This window comes from Ictidomys tridecemlineatus, chromosome 3 (genome assembly GCF_052094955.1).
Source record: "Ictidomys tridecemlineatus isolate mIctTri1 chromosome 3, mIctTri1.hap1, whole genome shotgun sequence".
Taxonomy (NCBI): domain Eukaryota; kingdom Metazoa; phylum Chordata; class Mammalia; order Rodentia; family Sciuridae; genus Ictidomys; species Ictidomys tridecemlineatus.
Window position 1 is genome coordinate 47092138 of NC_135479.1, and position 21296 is coordinate 47113433.

The window sequence follows — 21296 nt, forward strand, 5'->3', positions numbered from 1 at the left end:
CAGGCGAGGGGCGCTCACCCCCAGGGCCCAGGGCAGACTGAGCACTGGCGAGGGAGGGGCAGCACCCACGGGCCCCAGAGGAGACCCACTGGGCACTGCTGGGCGAGGGGCGCTCACCCCTCAGGACCCAGAGGGGACTGAGCCAGGGGCGCTCAGCCTGGGGACACAGAGGACACTGGGGACCAGCGGGCGAGGGGCGCTCACCCGCGGGCCCCAGAGGCCACTGCTCCCTGGCGCGCCTGGGGGGGCTAACCCCAGAGGCCCCGGCACACCGAGGACCCGCGGGCGAGGGGCGCTCACCCGCAGGTCCTGGAGGACAAGGAAGCCTGCTGGCCCCCCCTTGCCCCCGCCCCACAAGGCAGGCAGCTCACCTGCAGGCCCTGGAGGACAAGGAAGCCTGCTGGGCCCCCCCACCTCCCTCAAGTCATGCAGCTCACCCACAGGACCCTGCGGACACTGGCCACTGGCGGGCGAGGGGCGCTCACCCGCAGGACGCAGTACAGAATGAATGCCAGGGACCCAGGGGCCCTCCCAAGCAGGACCCTGGGGAAAGGGAACAGGGCTGGGACCCCTGGCAGCTGGGGTGGAGGCCGTCACGTGTGCCCGCGCTCTGTGCACCCGCAGCACCCCAGAGCACACTGAGCAAGGCAGGGCGAGGGGCGCTCACCAGCAGGGCCCAGAGCGCCCTGGGTGACTGCAGGCCGCCTGGGGCGCTCACCCACAGCCAGCAGGCCAGCCCCAGCACTGCGGAAGGGAGGGGTGCTCACCCCCAGAAAGTAAGGAAGCCTGAGCGGGCCCCCCAGTGCCAGTTCCACTCCCATCCACACTCAGAGCTGTCCGGACCACTGCTGGGTGAGGAGTGGTGACTCCCAGAACCCCTAGACCCCAGCGTGAGCACTGGGGTGCTCAGGGTCCTCACCAGCAGGAACCCTGGTGAAAGAGTGATTGTGGGTAGGAGAGCTCACTCACAGGGCTCAGAGTTGCAGACGTGTTTTGCAGAGCATCCCTCAGCCCCATGTCTGTCCTTCCTGGGCCAGGTTTGGAGAGGAGGAAATAGCACTTGTGATGGGAATGCACCTCCATGTGTCAGAATGATTGTGAGCACTGCTTTGCAAAGATCTGTATCACTCATATCCCAGGGGTATTGATTACTCCTGTGCTTAAGGCACTATTTGCAAGTCCCTGAGTACTGCTGGGGAAATTCCTTTGTCAGCAGTTAATAATATCTTATTCCTCATGTGAATTCAGCACTCACTGTTCCCAGATGTCTCCTGTTCTGGTGTGACATTGGCCCAGATCTCCTCGTTTCTTGGGTTCTTCTCTGTTCATGGAAACAAGGCCCCGTGTCCTGTGACTTACTGTGTCCTCTCCCTGGTGGTCTGAGAAGTGTCTCCAGGTAGTCTGTTGGAGCTCCGCCCACCCTCTCTCCTTTGTATCCAGGATGTTATTGATGTCATAATGGGTGGGGGAGGGGCAGGCACAGCTCATTGGAGAGGTGTCAGTGCCCTCAAGGCTGACTGTCCTCTAGTTTGACGTTTCATTGGACCTATTAACCTCTGCTTTACTGGTTCAAGTCAGAGACCTGAACAGCCCTGGCCAAATTCAGTTTCTGATTCTTGTCCCTTGAATTGAATGATTCCATTGGGGGTGCTGTCCTGGGCATCAGGGGTTTGGGGTCACAGTGTAACTGTAGAGTTTGAGAGTCCCAGTTTCTTATCTAGTTTCTGCTAGTGCCAGGGGCATCTCTGCCTGCTGCTTTCTAAATAGGGACCCCACACCTGGTCTGTAAACCTTGTTTCCTCTGTGCTCAGCCCCGGGAAGCCTGGGTGTCCCCTTTCTCTTCTCCCCTTCTCCAGCCCTCCCCAGGCACATGCACACTGCCATGCTGTAAGTAATCTAGAAAATGTAAGTATCTAGAAAAAAAAACATTAATTAGAAAGCAATCTCATATGGAAACATAGTTTACTGAACTTTGAGCAATGAAGTTTTAAGATATTTAAGGATCATTTTTGTCATTCATTTTAAAATATCTGGAAGTCAATAATTTGTATAAGGACAACTCTTTCAATACTTAAGCTTTAAAATAGCCACCTTCTATTTTAGGTAGCAGTCAGTTTGAAGGAAACATATTTTGCTTTGTGGTAGATGGGCTAACGAAGGCTATTCTAATAGAGGCAGCAGCTCTGGCCCTTCCTGCCTGTTGAGAACCCTTTTCTATGTGGCCCAATGCCACAGGGACAGCAGGGACTTCTCTGCAAAATGTCAGCTGCTGCTCTATTTCTATCACTCTTTTGCTTACATTAGATTCTTTAAAATGTACTTTTAAAAATCCGTTTGCTGTTTCACGAACGTCTTGCAGGATTCAAAAATAAAAATCTTAAGCTAGGCCAGGTGCCACACGCCTGTGATCCCAGCAACTCGGGAGGCTGAGGGAGGAGGATTGTGAATTTAAGGACAACCTCAGCAACTTAGTGAGACCCTGTATCAAAATAAAAATGAAAAGGATTGGGGATGCAGCTCAATCTCCAGGACCAACAAAAAAACAAAACTCTGGAGCTTTTCATACCCACATCTGTTGTGTGCTGTTGCTGGTGACGGTGAGTGACCAGCATTTGCACCTGCACATGGCACTGGTCCATCTGGAGTGTGCACATGGTAGGCATTAGAGGGTTTGCAACTGAACTGTCCCCTCAAAGTCCTGTGTTGAAGTCTTGGTCCTCAGGGCAGCAGTGTTCAGAGTGGGGCTTGGGGGAAGTGATCAGATCAAGACAACTCTGACCTCGCTGACAGATCAGTCCTTTACTGGGTCATCTTGGAGGAGAATACTGGAAGGTGGGGAGGAAGGACGAGGGGCGTAGGGAGAGGAAGGGTGATCTCATCCCCAGGCCCTCCCTCTCCCTCTCCTTCCCAGCCCCCAAGAAGCCAGCAGCTCTCCTCTGCCAGGAGCTTCCCGTCATGATGTTCTACCTGGGGCCCAGAGTCAATAGAGCCAGTGACCATGGTCTGAAATTCTGGAACCATGAGCCAAAATAACCCTTCCTCTTGTAAGTCCATTTCTCTGGTGTTTTGTCACAGGGACAAAACTCTGAGTCATAGTGTCTGCATCGCCTTACAGGACCATGGACAGCTCCTGTAATGTAACTTGATGATGGGTTCCAGGTAGGTTCAGCCTAAGAACCACTCCTTCTAACTCTCTCTGTCACCCAAGTTAGACCCAAAGGGCCTTTCCACACTGACTTCCCCTCTGATATGGGACCAGATCAGACCAAGGATGAAGCAAATCCACCTCGGCATTGAGGGACCAAACCACCTGGTGGAAGATCAGCAAAGTCTTCAGAGAAAGCCCCTTAAGAGGAGGAAATTGTCAGAGTCAAAATGGAGTCACTGGTGTCAGCCCAGAGTCCTGAGGCATCCTGCACCAGGCACAGTCACTGGGCTTCCTGGGCACCTCTGCGCCTGGGCTCCTTCTTGCCTCCTGCTCTGCAGTTGGTGACAGTGCTCTATGTTCAGGAAGAAACATCTGCTCTGCCCCAGGTGCCTTGATAGGATTCCCACTCAGCCCAGCAGCAAATGGCCAGTCAGATGATGGCACTCCAGAGCCCTCAAGACTGAGGAACAGATGGGAATGGGGAGCGGGGTGGACTGTAATGGTGCCCATTTAAAGTTAGAAAATTTCTAAGACTTTTTTTTTCCCTCAGTCCCCAGCCATTTCCTGAAAACCTGTTCATCTTAAATTGGTGTTTGGGGCTACTGGAAGAGAACAAATGAATTCTACATGTTCGAGAAGGATGTGTACTTTGGGAGGAACTACATGGCCTTAATGCTTGCTGACCTCCTCCCCCAATTGAATGTTGAAATTTGTGGAGCACTGGAGAGAGGATTTGGTCAGGGGGGGCAGAGGCTCTATGGGTGGCATTAGTGCTCTCCTGAAAGAGGCCCAAGGAGCACAGCTTCTGCCATGTGAGAGCACAGCCAGAGGTGATGTCTGCCAACCAGGAAGTGGCCCTCTCCAGACACCAAGTCTTCCAGTGCCATGACCTTCGACTATGAGCCTGCGGAACTGAGCATGAATGTCGGCTGCGTGTTAGTCAGACTTGGATCACTGCACAAAATGCCCAGTGCAGCTAACTTTATGAAAAGAAGAGGCCAATTAGCTCAGTTTTGAAGGTGGAAAACCATAGCACCTGCCTCAGCTCAGTTCTTCTGAAGGCCTCATGATGATGGCGATGGGGACCTCAACAGCAGGGGTATGTTGGAGCAAGCATCACATCTCAAGTGGGGGGCAGGCAGGCTCTGACCACTGACCCAGGGACTGCCCTAGCGTTACACCTGGGAACCTTGTTTAGAGCAACTTATTCTTTTATGTCTCCAGATTCCTAAAGCTGTCCACATGTCATCCCTCTCCAGGGCTCTAACTCTAGTCCTGTGGGCCAGCTCTGCTATTCTGTGCCTGTCACATCTGGCTCCCTGGGGATTGCTTCCTGACAAGCAACCAAGAAAGAGCCTTCTGTCACCCCAGGGTTTCCTCACCCCCAATCCCATTCTCACCTTCTTCCTCCTGGCACCCCAGGAGCACCCCTAGCCCAAGACCACACTTTGGTGTAACTGGTCTGGCACTTCTGCCAGCAGATAGGGACTGGACACAGCCCCCGAGTGTGCATCCCAGGGGCTGCTGCTTTCAGCCCAGAATCCCGAAACACAGGTCCAGGCAGCCTCTGGCCTCCAGCCTAGGGTAACCCCAGGTTCTGGTGAAGCTGGGCCTGCCCAGAGGCCTGGGCTTCCTATCTCAAGTGTCCTGCGCCCTCAGGGGTCCTGCAGCCACTTGTGGAGCTCAATATCCTCTTTGTTCTGGCAGCACTGCCACCAACTCAGCTCCAGAAGATTTTTCCCCTTTATTTATTTTTATTTAATCAATTTAGTTTTAGTTCTGAGGATTGAACCCAGGGGCACTGACTGCTGGGTTACAGACCTATTTTTATTTTATTTTAAGACAGGGTCTTGAAGTTGCCCAGGCTACTCTAAAACTTGTGATCCTCCTCCTCAGCCATCCAAGGCACCGGGATACAGGCCAGTGCCACTCAACGACTGATGGCTTTTTAAAGGATCCTCAGCATCTTGTCCTGACCAGTAGTGTAAGGGTTTGTCAAAAATGACAGAAGGGCAGGGGTCTGGGGGTAGGAAGGACAGTAGAATGAATCGACATTATTACCCTATGTACATATATGACTATAATACCTGTGGGATTCTACATCATGTGCAAACAGAAGAATGTGAAATCAGACTCCATTTATGTATGATACATCAAAGTACATTCTACTGTCATGCATAACTAATTAGAAAAAAATAAAAATTATATTTTTAAAATAAAAAAACAGGACGTTCTCTTAAAATTCTCTTATTTTCCATTTCAACTTAATAATAAATAAATAAATAAATAGTAGTAAAGATAAACCCACAACTTGCCTTGGCGTCGCCCACCTGGCCCCGGAGGTTTCCTTCCTGAACCGTCCTCTGGCCTGCGAGGTTTCCTTCTTGACGGTTGGGGGCGCGCGCGAGGTTTCCTTCGGAACCTTTAGGGGGCGCTAGGCAGCGGGCACGCGGCGACCCACCTTCCTGCTCCCCTCTGGACGCCGCAGAGGGCTTTCTGGAGCCCGCTCAGGCTTCACAATGAGACTGGGGTGCAAAAGGTCCGGCGCCACCCACAAGGGATGAAGACAGGGCGGCTTGCAGCTCCCTGACCCAGGCTTCGGACCCTGACCAGCAGGTCGCTAGCTTGAGGGAATGCCTCTGCTCTTGAGCCTCTTCCTCCTGGCCACGCTTCTGATCCCAGCCACCAGGGAGGCTGAGGCAGAAAGATCTCAAGTTCTGGCCAGCCTGTGCAACCAATCGAGACCCTCTCTCAAAATAAAAAAGGCTGGGGATGCGACTCAATAGTTGGACAGCCTTGTAAGGTAGACGCTCTCCAAGCCTGTGGCACACCCGGCCAGCCCATTTCCATCCAGGAACCAGCCTCATCCAGGGCCAATGTGGGTGGTAAATGGGGTTTGAGTTTGCCAGCCCCAATGCCTGCACCAGCCAGAGGAACAGGAACTGTCCCCGCCAGGAGGCGCTGGTGATTGCTATGGTAACATTGGGAGTGACCCCAGTAACTGTCCCAAAGGGGGTCACCTTTGCTCAAGCAGAAGTTCAGAAACTTGGAAAGTGGGGGGCAATGCCTGCGAGGACAACCACCCAGCCAGTGGGCCAGTCTCACTAAGTCGCACTACCCTTCAAAGGGACAATGAGACTGTGCAGGGGTTGACAGGCAGGGAGGATGAGTGTGAAGGTGGGAGAAACATAAAGTCCTGAGGCCCATTTTCAGAATTGAGTATTTAGCTAGCCTGGTGTAAGAGCCAGTTGCAACCATTTTAACTACAGCCCTTCCCTTTTTCCACAGTTTTAAACTGAGCCAATCACATAGATGGTAGGCCCTGAGGGCTTCTTATCAGAGCAAGGGGCAGTGCTGCCTTAGGGATAAAAAGAGGCAGCCTGCCCACCTCAGGGTGCTTTCTCACTGAACTGTTGCACAGCACATCCTTCTGCAGAAGTAATGTTTGCCTTGCTGAGTAACTTGAGCAGTGCCTGATTTCTTGCAGCACAGGGTATTTCCAACAAGGGGCTCACCAGCCTGAAGGCCCAATACAGCTGCAAGGCAGGCACTGCAGGGAGACTGGACATGGGGTGGAGACACTGTGACTGAGGGAACCTGGAACCTTTCCAGCTCAGACTCTTGCCCCTCTGGCTGCAGGTGCATCTGAATGTCAGCTGCCCGACCCTCACCATCACCATGCACTCAGCACCCAGGACTGAGTAGGGAATCAGAGCTAGGTTTTTATTATTGTTTATTCGTTGTCTGGGTCTAATCTTGAGACTCCAGTGTGGTCTTTGAGCAGCAGTTAAGTTCAGTCCCCAACCACTTTCCTCCTCCTGTTAACACGAAGCTCGGCCCTAATAGCCCCAGGGCCCAGTACAGGACAACTAGGGGCAGTCCTATGCCCCTTTGTCCACCCAAATTGTTCAAATTAACCAATCAACAGAGAGCAGGAAAAACCTAGCTACCCCTACCCTGTGAGCCATTGTCAGCCCCCATAGCTCCAGAGGGCTGTCATCCAGCCCCAGGGACACCCCCTGTGGCCCTACCTGGCAGCTTCCTCTTGGTTAGAGCTCTGCCTTCCATCTCCCCAGGGTCACTGTGGGAGTCCACATTGAAAGACCCTTTAAACCTTCTGTAACAGGGCTCTGGGCAGCCTCTGGCCCCAGCCCCAGGAGGATGAGGCAGGGTGATCCTCAGGAAGATGCCCTGAGTGTGAGAAATAGAATGTCTGGTGGCTCTTTTTCACAGTTTGGTATTCAGCCCTTATTGGATCCAATCGCAGCCCTTTCCTTTTGCCCACCCTAATTCTAAAGTTAGCCAATCATGTAGATTACATCCCGGACTCCTCTGAAGGGAGTGAAGGGTGGGTACAAGTAAGAACAATGGAAAGAACCCATATGGACAAATCTTCTTTTCCTTTAAAGAGTTCTGAGCAAGCAAATGAACAGTGGCAACACGGTGTAAGAATATGTAGTTAGTCTTCTTCAGTCACAGGAAGCACACCTGGAGGCTAAGGGTAGACATTAATGAACACCATCAAGGCCTAATTCAAATGTAAAAGATCTGAGGCTCCCCTGTGGGCTGGACTGTCCTATGGAACAGTCCAGCCAACTCCTTTATCCCAGAGGTGGAAAACCAGAAGGTGGGGGTGAACCCAGATGGAAGTTGTAGGAGGACCTGTGGGGGTGAACCTGGATGGAAAGGAAGACAGTGGCTTTGATTCTGAGTGTTTAACATAGCTTTTGCTCCATGCTCTACCCAGAACCATGTATAAACTCCTAAGTTGGCACACCAAAATGGGTTTTTCTGCTATCAGGCCTCCTCCCACATAGCGGGATCTGTCCCTTCTCCCTTAAGTAAATCCTGATCCTTTTACTCTTCCCTTTTATCATTGTCTGTTGATCTTATTCTTCACAATTCAGGAGACAAGAACCAAGAGGAAAATGGCAAAGTCCTCCATGAGGCCACTGGAAGCCACAATCTTGCTGAGCACTGGCCCCACCAACCGACTGCCATGGAATCCTGTGATGGACACTTGGGCCTTGCCTTATATGTCAGTCTCAGGGGCATTTCTTGTCTGCCACATGATGTCCTGTGGACACAGGATCATTGCCATCACCATAACTGCCATTCGCCAGCAGGATGGGTGGCACCAGCTCTGTTCACCTCTATCCTGAGGTTCTGGCTCTGCAAAGGCATAATCTCCCTGGAATTGATGAACAAACACAGAGACACACATCAGGCAAACACACACCTCCTTACACATCACACAACCCAATACACACGTCACACACCCACTCAACATACAGTACTACAACTCACATGCCACAAAGCACACCATCCTGTCCAAACTGTGCTGTACAAACAACACACAACATGCACAGCACCCAACTATCCACACACAAACACAGCACACACACATCATGCACACCACACACACACACTGCACACACACCACATACATAAACATAATACTACACACCTACACCATTCTTTGAACATTATTAAAGCTTTTTTTGGCTCACCATATGATCAATGTTTGGAAAGGTCTGTGCATGTCTGTCTCTGTGTCCTGCGGCTGCACATCAGGTTACGGGGCCATGTGGTGTGGCCATGGGGGTCCTTGGGTCCTAGAGGAGGGGCTCATGCGTCTCTGGGGCTCACCCTCCTGGGCCCTGCTGAGCCCCTCCCATCCCAGCTGCTTCTGGTGATACACAGGTAGCTCTCATGCTACCTATCAGCCAAGGACACCCCTGGGCACCCGCAGGACCGAAGCCACACCACACAACTCAGTATCCCCATGCTCTAGAGCTGTGGGCTCCCTCCACCCATCACCCAAGTGGCCTTTCCTTCTGCTGGTCCAGATTCCAGGGACTTCCCTCCCAAGGACTTTGCCTGGTGTCCTTCACATTTCTCCAATGCTTATGTCTCCCCCCTGAATGCAGAACTGGAGAGGGGAATATTAACCATGGGGTGGGCCTCCAGGGTGAGCTCAGAGGCCCTGCTCTCTGGACTCTCTCTCCAACTCTAACTGTGCCTCAGTGACCTGCCCCAAAGCCCAGGAGCTGCTTGGGGTGGTCTGGGCAAATGGGGGATCCATGTCCTTAGAGGGACATGCTTTGGGGGCCTGTTATAGGGGGAGAAGTGATGAAAGGTAGGGAGTTCAGGAGGGGACTAAGGAGACCCTGGAAGCTGGGACATCGCAGGCCTAGGCTGCACATAGCCACACCTGCTGTGCAGGGGACATGGACAGCACCTCAGTGAGGGGCCCAGGGTCTATAGACTGGGGACCCTTGGGAGCCCTAGAAGTGGAGCAGGCACTGGGGAGGAACTTTTGTACTTCTGGACCCAAGAATCTGGAGTCCCTGCTGACTGATTGGGGCGTTCACCAGTGTCAGAGAAGACAATATAAAACAGAAAAATGAACTGAATCACAATTTGGCCAAAATGGAGCATGAAGCTGATCTGCCTCTGCCTGTCCTTCCATCTGCAGGAAGGAAGCCAGGAGACAGAGGGAGAATCTGACCTTCCTCTTCTGTCCTACAGAAGCACTGCCATCCACAGGAACAAAGCTGGGAGATGCAGTTGTGTAGGCCCAGGGGACCCTGCTGGGGACATGACCAGTTCCCTCCAGCCCTACATTCCTTCCTGGGTTAGGGCTTTGGCCTGGCCAAAGCTTCCATCCTGGGCATGGGATAGTTGACTGCAGGGAGCTGGGATGTTGGTAGGAAATGGCAGGGATTGAGAAAAGGGTAATATGGAATTTCTTTGAAATGTTCTGATTTTTATTGGGCCTTGTCTCAGTCTCTCTGTCTTGTCCATCCTGCAGTCTTGAGGGATGTGGAGCTCCCTGTCTTCTGGCCCTTTATTGAGATCCCCTCAAGGGCACCCTGAGCTTGTGAGTGAAAAGCACCAACCTGCAAAGATGCTCACTGCTTCCACCTAGTGGAAAACTTGGGAAACCTGCTCTGAAGCCTTGGCAATGCCTGCTTTGGGTAGGGTTGGCACCTGCCCATCTTCATTCTGACAATTCCCCTGTCTCCGAATAACATTTTCTGATTGTCCATCAAGTAGTCTGGGCCCATGTCGCTGGAACAGACTTGTCCTGTTTTTTGGTCTGATCTGGTCCCTCATTAGAGGAGAAGTGACAGACTGTTAAGAGTCAGTGTCAAAAGACCCTTTCTGAGCCAAATCTGAGCAACAAAACAGGCTTAAAAAGAGTGTTTCCCAGGCGAAGCTTTTACCTGAAGTCATGAAGAACTTGCTTGGGGTCCATCAAGAGCAGCACCAGGAGGGCTTGCAGTGGAGAAGGGGCCCTGGTCAGCATCTGCCCCCTTGCCCAGCCCCAGATTCCAGGTTCCCCGGATGCAGTCACTGTCATGTCCAAGTTACCAGGACCCCCTTTCACCTGATGGGCCTCCACTTCTCTCCAGAGCTCTGGGGCTGTCCACCATGAAGGTCACTGGGGACATCTGTGAGGATGAGGGGCTCAAAACAGGTGCTCAGATCTACCTTATTCCCCACCCTCCTGATGCTGCATGCATGGAGAACTTTGCTATCTGAGCCCTGAACCTCTCCTTATTTACCCTTGGGGTACATGCACCCAAGTGTGGTCCCAAAATCCAGACCCTTCCTCCAATGGTAGAGCTAAGGGATTCCGCATCTCCTGTGCCTCATCCTCTCCCCATCAAAAGTGTGGATCCTGCAGTTCTTGCTGGGAGAGTGTCTGAGATCAGGGGCAGGTTCCTGGAGGCCCCAGCTGTGGGGTCAATGAGGCATCACAACCGTGACCAGGTGACCCTGGCTGCTAACTCACACTCAGGATCTTTGGGAAAACATTCTATCTGCAATTAAATTCTTCCTTTATTGTGTTACAAAACAGCACACGTCACTGTGGAAACCTTGGCGAAGGTGGAGAAGGTGAGAGCAGGAGGAAGCAGTGGCCTGCATGGAGACACACAGGAGTCCTCAGCCCCAGCACCAGGTGGGCATCTCTGTGGTCTGTGAGAAGGGAGGTGGAGGCGTTACACATTCCGCTCCTGAAGCTGACTTGGAAGGTACTTAGCAGATGCCTCCACTCCACCTCTGACCAGAGCTGGATGAGGCCTTCACCTTCTTTTTACTCTGCAGGGCTGAGCAAGGCCATTGTCGCAGATGGCAGTGGACATCTGCAGTCTGGATTTTCCAAAGAGCCAACACTGCTTTTGCATTTGGGGGATGGCATATGTATTTATTTACCTTTCCCTACAACCTATTCTTCCCTGCAGGGGCAGAAAGTCTCACTTTTCAGGTCTGTGTCATTCCTCAAACCATGTGGGTCAGATTCTCTTTTGTAGTTAAGGTCCCCGTCAATCTGTCCCTTTCATTCATGGACTGGGCCCATCATATCAGCCCTAGTCAGGGGCATATTCTGCAGCCGCTTTCCCTGCCAAAGATTAGAATTACCCCATCCTTGACTGTCCTCTAGAAACTAAGAAGACTCCCAGAATCTGCCAGAAGGTCACTCCAGGAAAGATGTGGGAACTCACCCTGCTGTGTGCACAAGTCTTCCATTGAGTGTGGTCACCGGGTCAAAACATCCATAGAGCCTGGTGCAGTGGCCACGCCTTAATGCCAGTTACCAGGAGGCTGAGGCAGGAGGATCACATGTTTGAGGCCTTCCTGGATGACTTTGTGAGATCCTGTGTTGAAATTAAAAAGAAAAAAATTCTGGCAGAGTGCCCCTGGGTTCCCTACCAGGTATCACACATCAACAAATATATATATATTTAAAGATCCACACACTGATGTGCCAAGAGCCAGCATCAGGGTCCAGGTTGATCCAGACCTGCCTGTGGAGGGAGCAAGTACACAGCACCACCACACCTGGCCCTGCCTCAGCACACTTGGTCCTGCTGCCTGTCCGCTGTCAGCTGAGCTCGGCTCAGGTGTGTCTAGGACAGGGTTGCCCTGGCCTTTATCTTGGTATTTGGTTTTGTCTTGACCTGGCTCAGCTCAGCCCTGGACTTGGTCTAGGCTTTGGTTTTCATCTTGACAACCTTGGCCTTGTGCTTTACCCTGCTCTGTAGAAAGAGGCTTCTATATGCTCCTAGATTTGACTTAAATCTAGGTGTGTCCAAGTCTCTGAATGAGCCCACTAACTCATGGTGCTCCCTCGGGGACAACTGCTTGGTAGACAGCACCTGTCATCTCACTGGAACACCCAGGCAGAACATCCTCATAGGCAACAGGACAGGTCCCAGTCCCTCCTTGAGCAGCTACTGTTTGTGTCCTCCCCTGGAGGGTACTGCTAGTAGCACACAACGTATAGGCCCAGGAGCAGATGGGTCTGGGTTCTGGTACATGCCCTGCCCCTCTTTGCTTAGATACCACTGGCAAAGTCACATAAAACCCCTGAGCATCCTTTTTCATTTAGAAACTGAGGCAATCATGGCTCTCTTACAGACTGGAGGCAGACGATCCATGACTTCAGGTGTGTGGAGCATCCTGCCAGACTCAGGGCAGAAAAGGTGCTGTCATCAAATGAAAGTTGTGCCCTCCCCAGTCTTACCAGCAGGGTGGAGCCGGGAGCTCCTCCTACCTTCACCCTCAAGTCAGCACCCTGACTGGGAGCCTCCTCCCCAGCAGCCTGCAGTTCCTTTCCCCCTATCCCCCACTTGCTCTGTGCTCACATTATCTCCCCTCCCCTCTAACTTCCACTGTCTGGCTCCCCCTTTAGCATCTAGAATACCCACAAGGAGGCTCAGTCCCACTCCTTGAGCTGGGAGCTGGTGCAGAAGCACATCAATATATCAACGTTTATCAGAAGTCTCACTGAAGATGATTACAAAATTATAAAGTTAAGCTCTCTAATTAATGAAATATATATATATATATATTAATATACCAATTAAAATGAAAAATGGTAAAATCTAGGAGATAAAAAGTAAAACTCTAAGTTCTATTTCTGAAAGAATTTCCTGAATTCACTCAGATTTCTTTTTACATATGGCTACTTATTTTTTTTTTAGTTCAGAAGGAAAAAGAATACAATTGCATATGTAATTCGTAAACAACTATGAAAAAAACGTATAGTAACACACAAGAGTTGTGGAAAGGGAGGAGCCTATCAGGAGGTGTCATGGATCAAGAGACCTTTGGGTTTTAGGCAGGGGGATTGAGGCAGGAGGTCGGGGAGTGACAGGTGATAGTGGACATGGATAGGACAATTTAAATTAGAAGCACCATCGAGACGCTGGATCTAGACTAGCACACCAGTTCTTCCTTGGTGACCCAATACATTAAAGCTGAAGAGGAGCCAAGAGCATTTGCCCCTGTGCAGACATCACCACCAGAATCCACATAATTTCCCCAGGGCTGGTTGGTAGCTGTCATCAAGATTGTACTCAACTAAAGCCACCACATGGAACTGAGAGCAACAGACAAATGTCCACATGAATCCTGGAAAGGACTTTCCTAAGAATGTGAGTTGAATGTGGCTCCTCTGAAAGTTGAGGATAGAACATTCCTAGAGCAGCACTGGAGAGGCGGGGAGCTTTGACAGCCACAGCCCCTCCCCAGGCACTTCCTCAGAGCCCCCACCTCCTCTTTTTCCTCAGGTTGTGGATGAGGATGTCAAGCGTAGAGGTCACTGTGGTTCCCACCACAGTTTCTATCTGGGATTGCTCTGGTGTGTGAGCAGAGCTGGGTGTCATGTAGATGGCGGGAGGAGCAGGCTTTGTTCCTACCCTTTAGAGAGTTTATCCTGAGGACAGTGAGGAAGATGACAGTGTAGAAGGCCAGAATGAGAGGAAATAAGACCAGCAGAAACACAATGGTTGACACAAATTCCACCATCTTGGAAACTGATGGTCATACATTATTTTCACAAGACATTCTCAGAATGGCAAGCATCTCACAGAATAATGGTCAATCTCCCTGGAGCCACAGATAAGGAAGTGCATGGGGTAGATGGTATACACAAGCACTGCAAGAGCTCCTCCAGCCAAAGCCAAGACAACCATCTGTAGACAGACCTAGCACCATTGTTTGGGGCATATATATTTATGATTATTATGGCTTGTTGGTATATGGTTCCCTTGAGCAGTATGATGTCCACCTTTATCCCTTTTGACTAACTTTGGCTTGAAGTCTATTATTATTTGATACAAGGATGGAAACCTCTGCTTGCTTCCAAAGTCCATGTGAGTGGTATGATTTGTCCCAACCTTTCACCTTCAGTCTGTGTATGTCTTTTTCTATCAGATGAGTCTCCTGGAGGCAGCATATTGTTGGGTCTTTTTTAAAAATCCAATCTGCTAGTCTATGTCTTTTGATAGGTGAGTTTACGCCATTAACATTCAGGGTTATTATTGAGACATGATTTGTATTCCCAGCCATATTTGTTTATTTTTGTTATTTAACTTGACTTGATTTTTTTTCTTTGATTCATTTTTCCTTTAGGGTACTGCCTCCCTGTGCTGATTTTCATTGTTGTTTTTTGTTTCCTCTTCATGGAATATTTTGCCAAGGATGTTTTGTAGTGTTGGTTTTCTAGCTATAAATTATTTTCACTTTTGTTTATCATGGAAGGATTTTATTTCATCTCCAAATCTAAAGCTTAATTTTGCTGGATACAAGATTCTTGGTTGGCACACATTTTCTTTCAGAGCTTGATATATGTTGTTCCAGGATCTTCTAGGTTTCAGGGTCTGTGTTGAAAAATCTGCCGTTATCCTAATTGGTTTTCCCCTTTATGCAATCTGATTCCTTTCTCTTGTGGCTTTTAAAATTCTCTCCTTATTTGTCTGTTGGGCATTTTTGTTATCACGTGACTTGGTGTGGATCTCTTGTGATTTTGTACACTTGGCATCCTGTAGGCTTCTTGAATTTGGATTTCCAATTCATTCTTCATGTTTGGAAAATTTTCTGATATTCTTTCATTGAAAAAAATTGTTCATTCCTTTAGTTTGGACCTCTATGCCTTCCTCTATCCCCATAACTTTTAAATTTGGTCTTTTTTTTTTTGTTATCCCATATTTCTTGAGTGTTCTGCTTGTGGTTTCTTACCTGTGTTTCCCTTTAAGGACTTACACATTTGATACACTCATGATGACAGAGCACTGTGACCTCACTGAGTCAGTTAGCACTAAACTTGTTGAGCTCAGCACCACACCTGAGGGAGGCTGAGCTAGCTCACACTAGGTCCACAAGCTGCACACAGTTTCCTTGTTTCCAGTCACATGAGACAAACTCAGGCCTGTGCCTGGAGACCACTTTGAACAGCAAACTTATCCACTAACAAAGCTCAGAAACATGAAAAGCATCACACAGGAGCACCACAGGAAACACTTCTTTATAGCATGACAGCTGATTGGGAAGGCAGAGTACAATTTCCTACACAGTTGGGGACATGCACATCTGGTGACAAAGTTTTTACAGTGCAGTGCATGTCTGTGGACAGCCATAGAAATGTTGTGATCTCAAGGTGACAAATTCTGATGAATAGGCAAAGTCAAAAAAAAAAAAGAAGATGGAACAAGTATAGTTGATCAATCACTTCAGTTCTCCGTTTTCATTAAGACATTTTCTCAAACAAAATCCATGTACAAATAATGCTCTATTTTAAAACAATTTTCTTGGTACATCCAAAATTGAATTACAATCCTTTTAAAATTCTGGAAGCATGTAACTTCACTTTATTTGGGCATTTTTGAATATGAAATCATCTCCATTATATTAGTAAGTAGATAATGCTTAAAATTTTACTCTTGTGAAATTATGCCACTTCCAGATTTCTTATATTTTTGTTTGTATATTTGCCAATCTTTTAATTTGTATACATTTTTCTATTAATTTTGTGTGTTCTATAAAGTAGCATGCTTGTGTATTCTGTTTCTTAATTTTTAAAAATATATGTATTAAGGAATTATGATTATACTTCATTCCCCTGTGCTTCCCTTTTCCCTCTTTCCCTCCTCCAATCCCCATCCTCTATGATACTGGTCTCCCTTCTGCTTTCATTTTTCCCACTTTTTCTCTCTAACTTCCACATATGAGAGAAAATATGCAAACCTGGATTTTCTGAGTCTAGCTTATTCCCTTAGCATCAAAGGATCAAAAACCTAGGAATTGTTCTCCTGTCCATCTACTTCCTTGTTGCTGGGTAGAACTCCAGTGTGTGTGTTTGTGTGTGTGTATATATATATATATTCTCACAATTTCTTTATTCATTCATCTTTTGGCAAGCAACTGAGCTGGTTCCATAACTTATTGTGAACTGTGCTGCTATACACAGGGCTATGCATATATTGCTGCAGTATGCTGACTTTAATTCTTTAGAATAAGTACCAAGGAGTGGTATAGCTGGGTCAGACCACTGCTCATTTCCATGATGGTTGTACTAGTTAATGTACAATCCTACTAACAGTGTATAAGTGATCATTTTTTTCACATCCCCATCAGCATTTATATTATTTGTATTCTTGATGATTGCCATTCTAACTGGAATGAGATGAAATCTCAATGTAGTTTTGATCTGCAATGCTCTGACTACTAAAAATAGTGCTTCATATATTTGCTTGACATTTGTATTTCTTCTTTTGACAAGTGTCTGTTTAGTACATTCGCCAAGTTATTGATCTGATTATCTGTATTTTGGTGTTAAATTGTTTGAGCTCTTTTTATATATTGGATATTAGTCCCCTATATGTAGTTGGCAAATATTTCTTCCCCTCTGTAGGTTCTTGCTTCTCTCTTGATTCCTTTGTAGTGCAGAAGCTTTTCTAATTGGATGCCATCCCATTTTAAACTCTTGGCATTATTTCCTGAACTTTAGGGGTGCTGTTGAGGAAGTTGGTATCTGAGTTAGTATACAGAGTGTTGCTTCTATGTTTTCTCCTGGCAGTTGCAGAGTTTCTGGTCTAATTCCTAGGTCTTTGATCCACTTTGAGTTGACTTTTGGGCCTGCTGAGAGACAGAGATCTAGTTTCATTCTTCCACCCTTGCATCTCCAGTTTCCCCAGTACTGTTTATTAATAAGCCTGTCTCTTCTCCCAGACATGCCTTTGGCATTGAGGTCTCCACAGTTCAGCAGGCTCACCTTGCCATGCCACTACTGCTCTGCTGCTCCTCTATGCTATTGGGCACTTGCCATTTCCTGCAACTTAGGCTCAGGCTTAGTTTTCATCTTTGAAATGCAAGCCCAGTGTCAGTACCTCACCATGCTGGGAAGTGCACACATCCCACCCACTGTGGGCACCAAGAGCAGCCTCCCACCCCTCTCCATTTCAAGTTAGGTAACAAGGAGACAGATCTTGAAGGGAGGACTCTGAGCCCAGAGGGTGGAGGGCGATGGGGAAGGAGGTTCACCCCACCCAGAAAGAAGGCTTAGACCAAGTTTGGATGTGGGAATAGAATGTGTCTTGAGATTCACAAACACAGAGTACTTATGCTGCTTGACTGGATTCTGAGAAAGGACAGTGATGTTAGCGTCTCCCCTGAGATCACACAGTCAGAAGCAAGGAGGGCAGCTGGGCTGCAGCTGTAGCCTGATGCCCTTTGCAGTTGTGGTCTACACCTGCCCCTGGTCTCCTTCACACAGCCTGGTGTCTGTGTGGTTGGCCACTCACACAGAATCAGAAGGGATGGTTTGGGAGCTGTTTTGATTTTAACATGTCAGGCACAAGCTCCTTTGAACTTTGGGGCTTATGGAGTGAAGTTGGACACAATTAGGAGGACTGTTACAAACGGTGAATGGGTTTCATGTGACCCTACTATGGGATTATAAGTCTGTCAGGTGGCATGGAGAAGGCATGTGGAGTCCCTACCCTTGCTTGATTAGGGTACTGAAGGGAATGCTTGATTGTATTGAAGAGTACTTGAAGAAATTTGGGGGTGGTACACAGAAGCCGTTACAGACTAGGAAGGAGAGCAAAGATAGGACCTTTAATCCTGTCTGGGTTCCTACTCTGATTATGTTCTGAATATATTCTGCATGATCCTACCTTTCTTAAATTCAGATTTAGTTTATAGAGTGAGGCTTCATAAATATCAAATATGAAAACATGATTTTAAACTGGAAAAAATTGCTTTTAAAAAATGTGCCATATCCTCCTGAAAAAGATGGAGGTTTGTTGTTTATTTTTCTTTTTAATATTTTTTAGTTGTAGATGGACACAATAACTTTATTGTTTTCATTTAGTTTCATGTGGAGCTGGGGATTGAACCCAGGGCCTCACATATGCTAGGCAAGTACTCTATCACTGAACTACAACCCCAGCCCCCAAGATGGAGTATTTTATAGCTTCACCTCAAAAACGGCAAATATGTGCAACTCCCATGTTTCTTGTGAGTGGAAAGTTACAATATACTCGGAAAACAAATCAAAAGCACAACAGCAATAAAAGTCAGAAAGATGAACCTCTGGAGAAGCTTAGGACTGTGGGTGCCTGGTCAGAGTGCAGGCCAAGCATGGGGTAGATGCATAGATGACAAGTGGTGGCTGCAGGTTCCTCGGTTCCCCCAGGGAGCTGGCCCACGCTTGCTCAGCAGGTGAAGGTCACACAGCAGGTGCACACCTCAGCTCCCTCAGGTGAAGAAGCTGCTTGCTGATGTAACTCCCTACTTGCCTCCTAAATGTACCCAGTTGCCTGGCTTTAGGATGGGGACAGCTTCACTGGGTTGCTGTGGTGTAGATTCATTCACTGGAGAGCTGAGGAGTGAAGCACAGGCTTGCCCTGCCCAAGTTTTCTGAACTCTGCATTGGGAAGGTGATCAGGGAACACTGTGGATGCTGATCCTTGCTTCTGTCTCCTGCATGATTCCCACTTGAACTTTCCTGAATGCTCACTTTTTCCGCCTGCCCACCGTTCACTGTGTTTTGCTTTGTGTGTACCTGCATCTCGGCTCTTGTGTGACTTTTCTCCGTGTGCTGCTCTGCCCTGGCATTGCAGCAGCCCTGGGCTGACTAGCCTGGGCCAGTCATGGAACTCCCACCCCTCAGTGGTCTGCAGCCTGACATCTCCTTAACTCAGAGTGCAGGACAATTGTCCACATGCCCAGCGTGTTTTCAGCCAGTCAGCTGAACACCTGCAGGTGCATCTCAGGTGAAGCTGTTCCTGAGAAAAGCTGTGGATACCAGGGGAGGACTCTACTGGTTTTCTGAGTGGAATGCAGGGCTAGAGGGTTCCCTGGGACAGGCTGAAGCTGCAGAGATGAGTTTTAGAACAACTGCTTCCCCTGGTCCTTCAACTACATTCACTCACAGAGTCATTGCACATGGAATGTTGGGCTCTATTTTAGGGGAGAAATGGCATCCTAAGAAGGAAAAAGAAGTGCTTAGTTCGTTTTCAAACTAAATAGTGGGTATTTAGGGCATCTCCAACTTTTATTTCTGCCATTTCTTATACATATAATGTCCCTGCAGGGTGGTAGGTGGATTAAAACCCTTAGACTTCATGTGGGTTTTGAGGGTGGCCAGCCATTTCTGCTCCCTGCCCTGCCATGATGGAGACATATGAGGAGAGAATACTGGAGGAGACTACAAGTTTTCAGAAGGTTTGGGGTATGATTTTAGCTCCATTTATATTATTAATGTTGACAGATGCCTCCCTGTAACGTCCAGCACTGAGTCCTGGATGAGCCAGCGGGTCCCAAGATTCAGGAGCAGCTTCATCCAGCTTGCTTAATCCAGTTACTTGGGGCTGCACACAGCTTCAGTTCCCTAAGATTTAAACTTAGGATTCCACCTCAGTTTAACCCAGTGTTTGGAGAAGTAGCTCAAGGTACATGTCTTACCCAAGCACACTAGGACAGTCACGCAGGTGTGATGGAGGTAAAGTCACAGTCCTCATTGTTCTTAGGTGAAACTAGCTGATAGATATGCATGCAGGGAAGGAAATTTCATGGAATCAAACTTGAGCACCAGTTTCATCCTTGTGGGGCTCTTTGGGGACACCCCAAATGCCACGCTCCTTTATATTATGACCTTCATCATTTTCTTGATGGCCCTAGTTGGGAACGCCCTCCTCATTCTTCTCATCCACTCAGAGCCCCGCCTCTGGACCCCCATGTACTCTTTCATCAGCCAGCTGTCTCTCATGGATCTCATGTACATCTCTGTGACCGTGCCCAAGATGCTGGTGGGCCAGGTCACAGGAGACCATATCATCTCCTCCACAGGCTGTGGGATCCAGATGTTCTTCTACCTGACCCTGGCAGGAGCTGAATGTTTTCTTCTGTCGGCCATGGCCTACGACCGATATGCTGCCATCTGTAGACCTCTGCATTACCCACTGTTGATGAACCACAGGGTCTGCCGGCTGATGGTGTCCGGATGCTGGTTCCTGGGAACACTGGATGGCTTGCTGCTTACCCCCATCACCATGAGCTTCTCCTTCTGCAAGTCCAGAAAGATCCTGAGCTTCTTCTGTGAGATCCCTGCCCTGCTGAGGCTCTCCTGCTCGGACGTCAACCTCTACAAGATGCTCATATACCTGTGCTGCATCCTCATGCTCCTCGTGCCCACCCTGGTCATCTCCAGCTCCTACACCCTCATCCTGCTCCTCATCCACAGGACAAGCTCAGCCAAGGGCCGCAGGAAGGCGCTGGCCACCTGCTCCTCCCACATGACCGTGGTGTTGCTCTTCTTTGGTGCCACTGTCTACACCTACATGCTCCCCGGCTCCTATCACACAGTGCAGCAGGATATGATGGTGTCAGCCGTCTACACCATCCTCACTCCCTTGCTGAACCCCCTCATCTACAGCCTCCGCAACAAAGACATCACGTTGACTCTGAGGAGACTGGTTCAGTCAAGGTGGTGCCACCGAAGGGTCGTGAGAGGAAACCTAAGAGGGAGTGCCTGGGAGTGAGCCTGCTTTTCTCCTCTGTCCCTTCTCCTCTCCTGATCTCTCCTGTCTGTTGTCCTTGGGACCCAGGGCCCAATGTGGATCCCTCCCTCAGTCCCACTCCCCTGCCTGGAGGTTCTCCTCCACTCTGCTTATTTATCCTGTTCATCTCAGTGTATTTTACTTCTTGAAATCCATTGAAAACTGTCACTTTAGTTGACCTAGCATCTTTTTCTAACCTCCCTCCATCCTGGGTTCACAGGTAATATCCGTGAGACCTAAGTGCCAGCCTTAGCCTTAACAGAGACTCACTGTGCAGACCTCAGACCTTGTAG

At 48.9% G+C, this 21296-nt stretch overlaps 1 protein-coding gene across 1 annotated transcript; it reads left to right on the forward strand.

The window, feature by feature from the left end:
• The first annotated feature begins 20016 nt into the window (after positions 1–20016).
• Positions 20017–20985, forward strand: LOC144375638 (olfactory receptor 2T3-like). Its single transcript, XM_078041089.1, has one exon. It carries the CDS (start codon positions 20017–20019, stop codon positions 20983–20985), a length of 969 nt encoding a protein of 322 aa, XP_077897215.1.
• The last annotated feature ends 311 nt before the right edge of the window (positions 20986–21296 follow it).

Bases quoted from the DNA above. Each gene is read 5' to 3' on its own strand.
- LOC144375638 (XM_078041089.1), top strand. From the start codon at position 20,017: ATGGAATCAAACTTGAGCACCAGTTTCATCCTTGTGGGGCTCTTTGGG.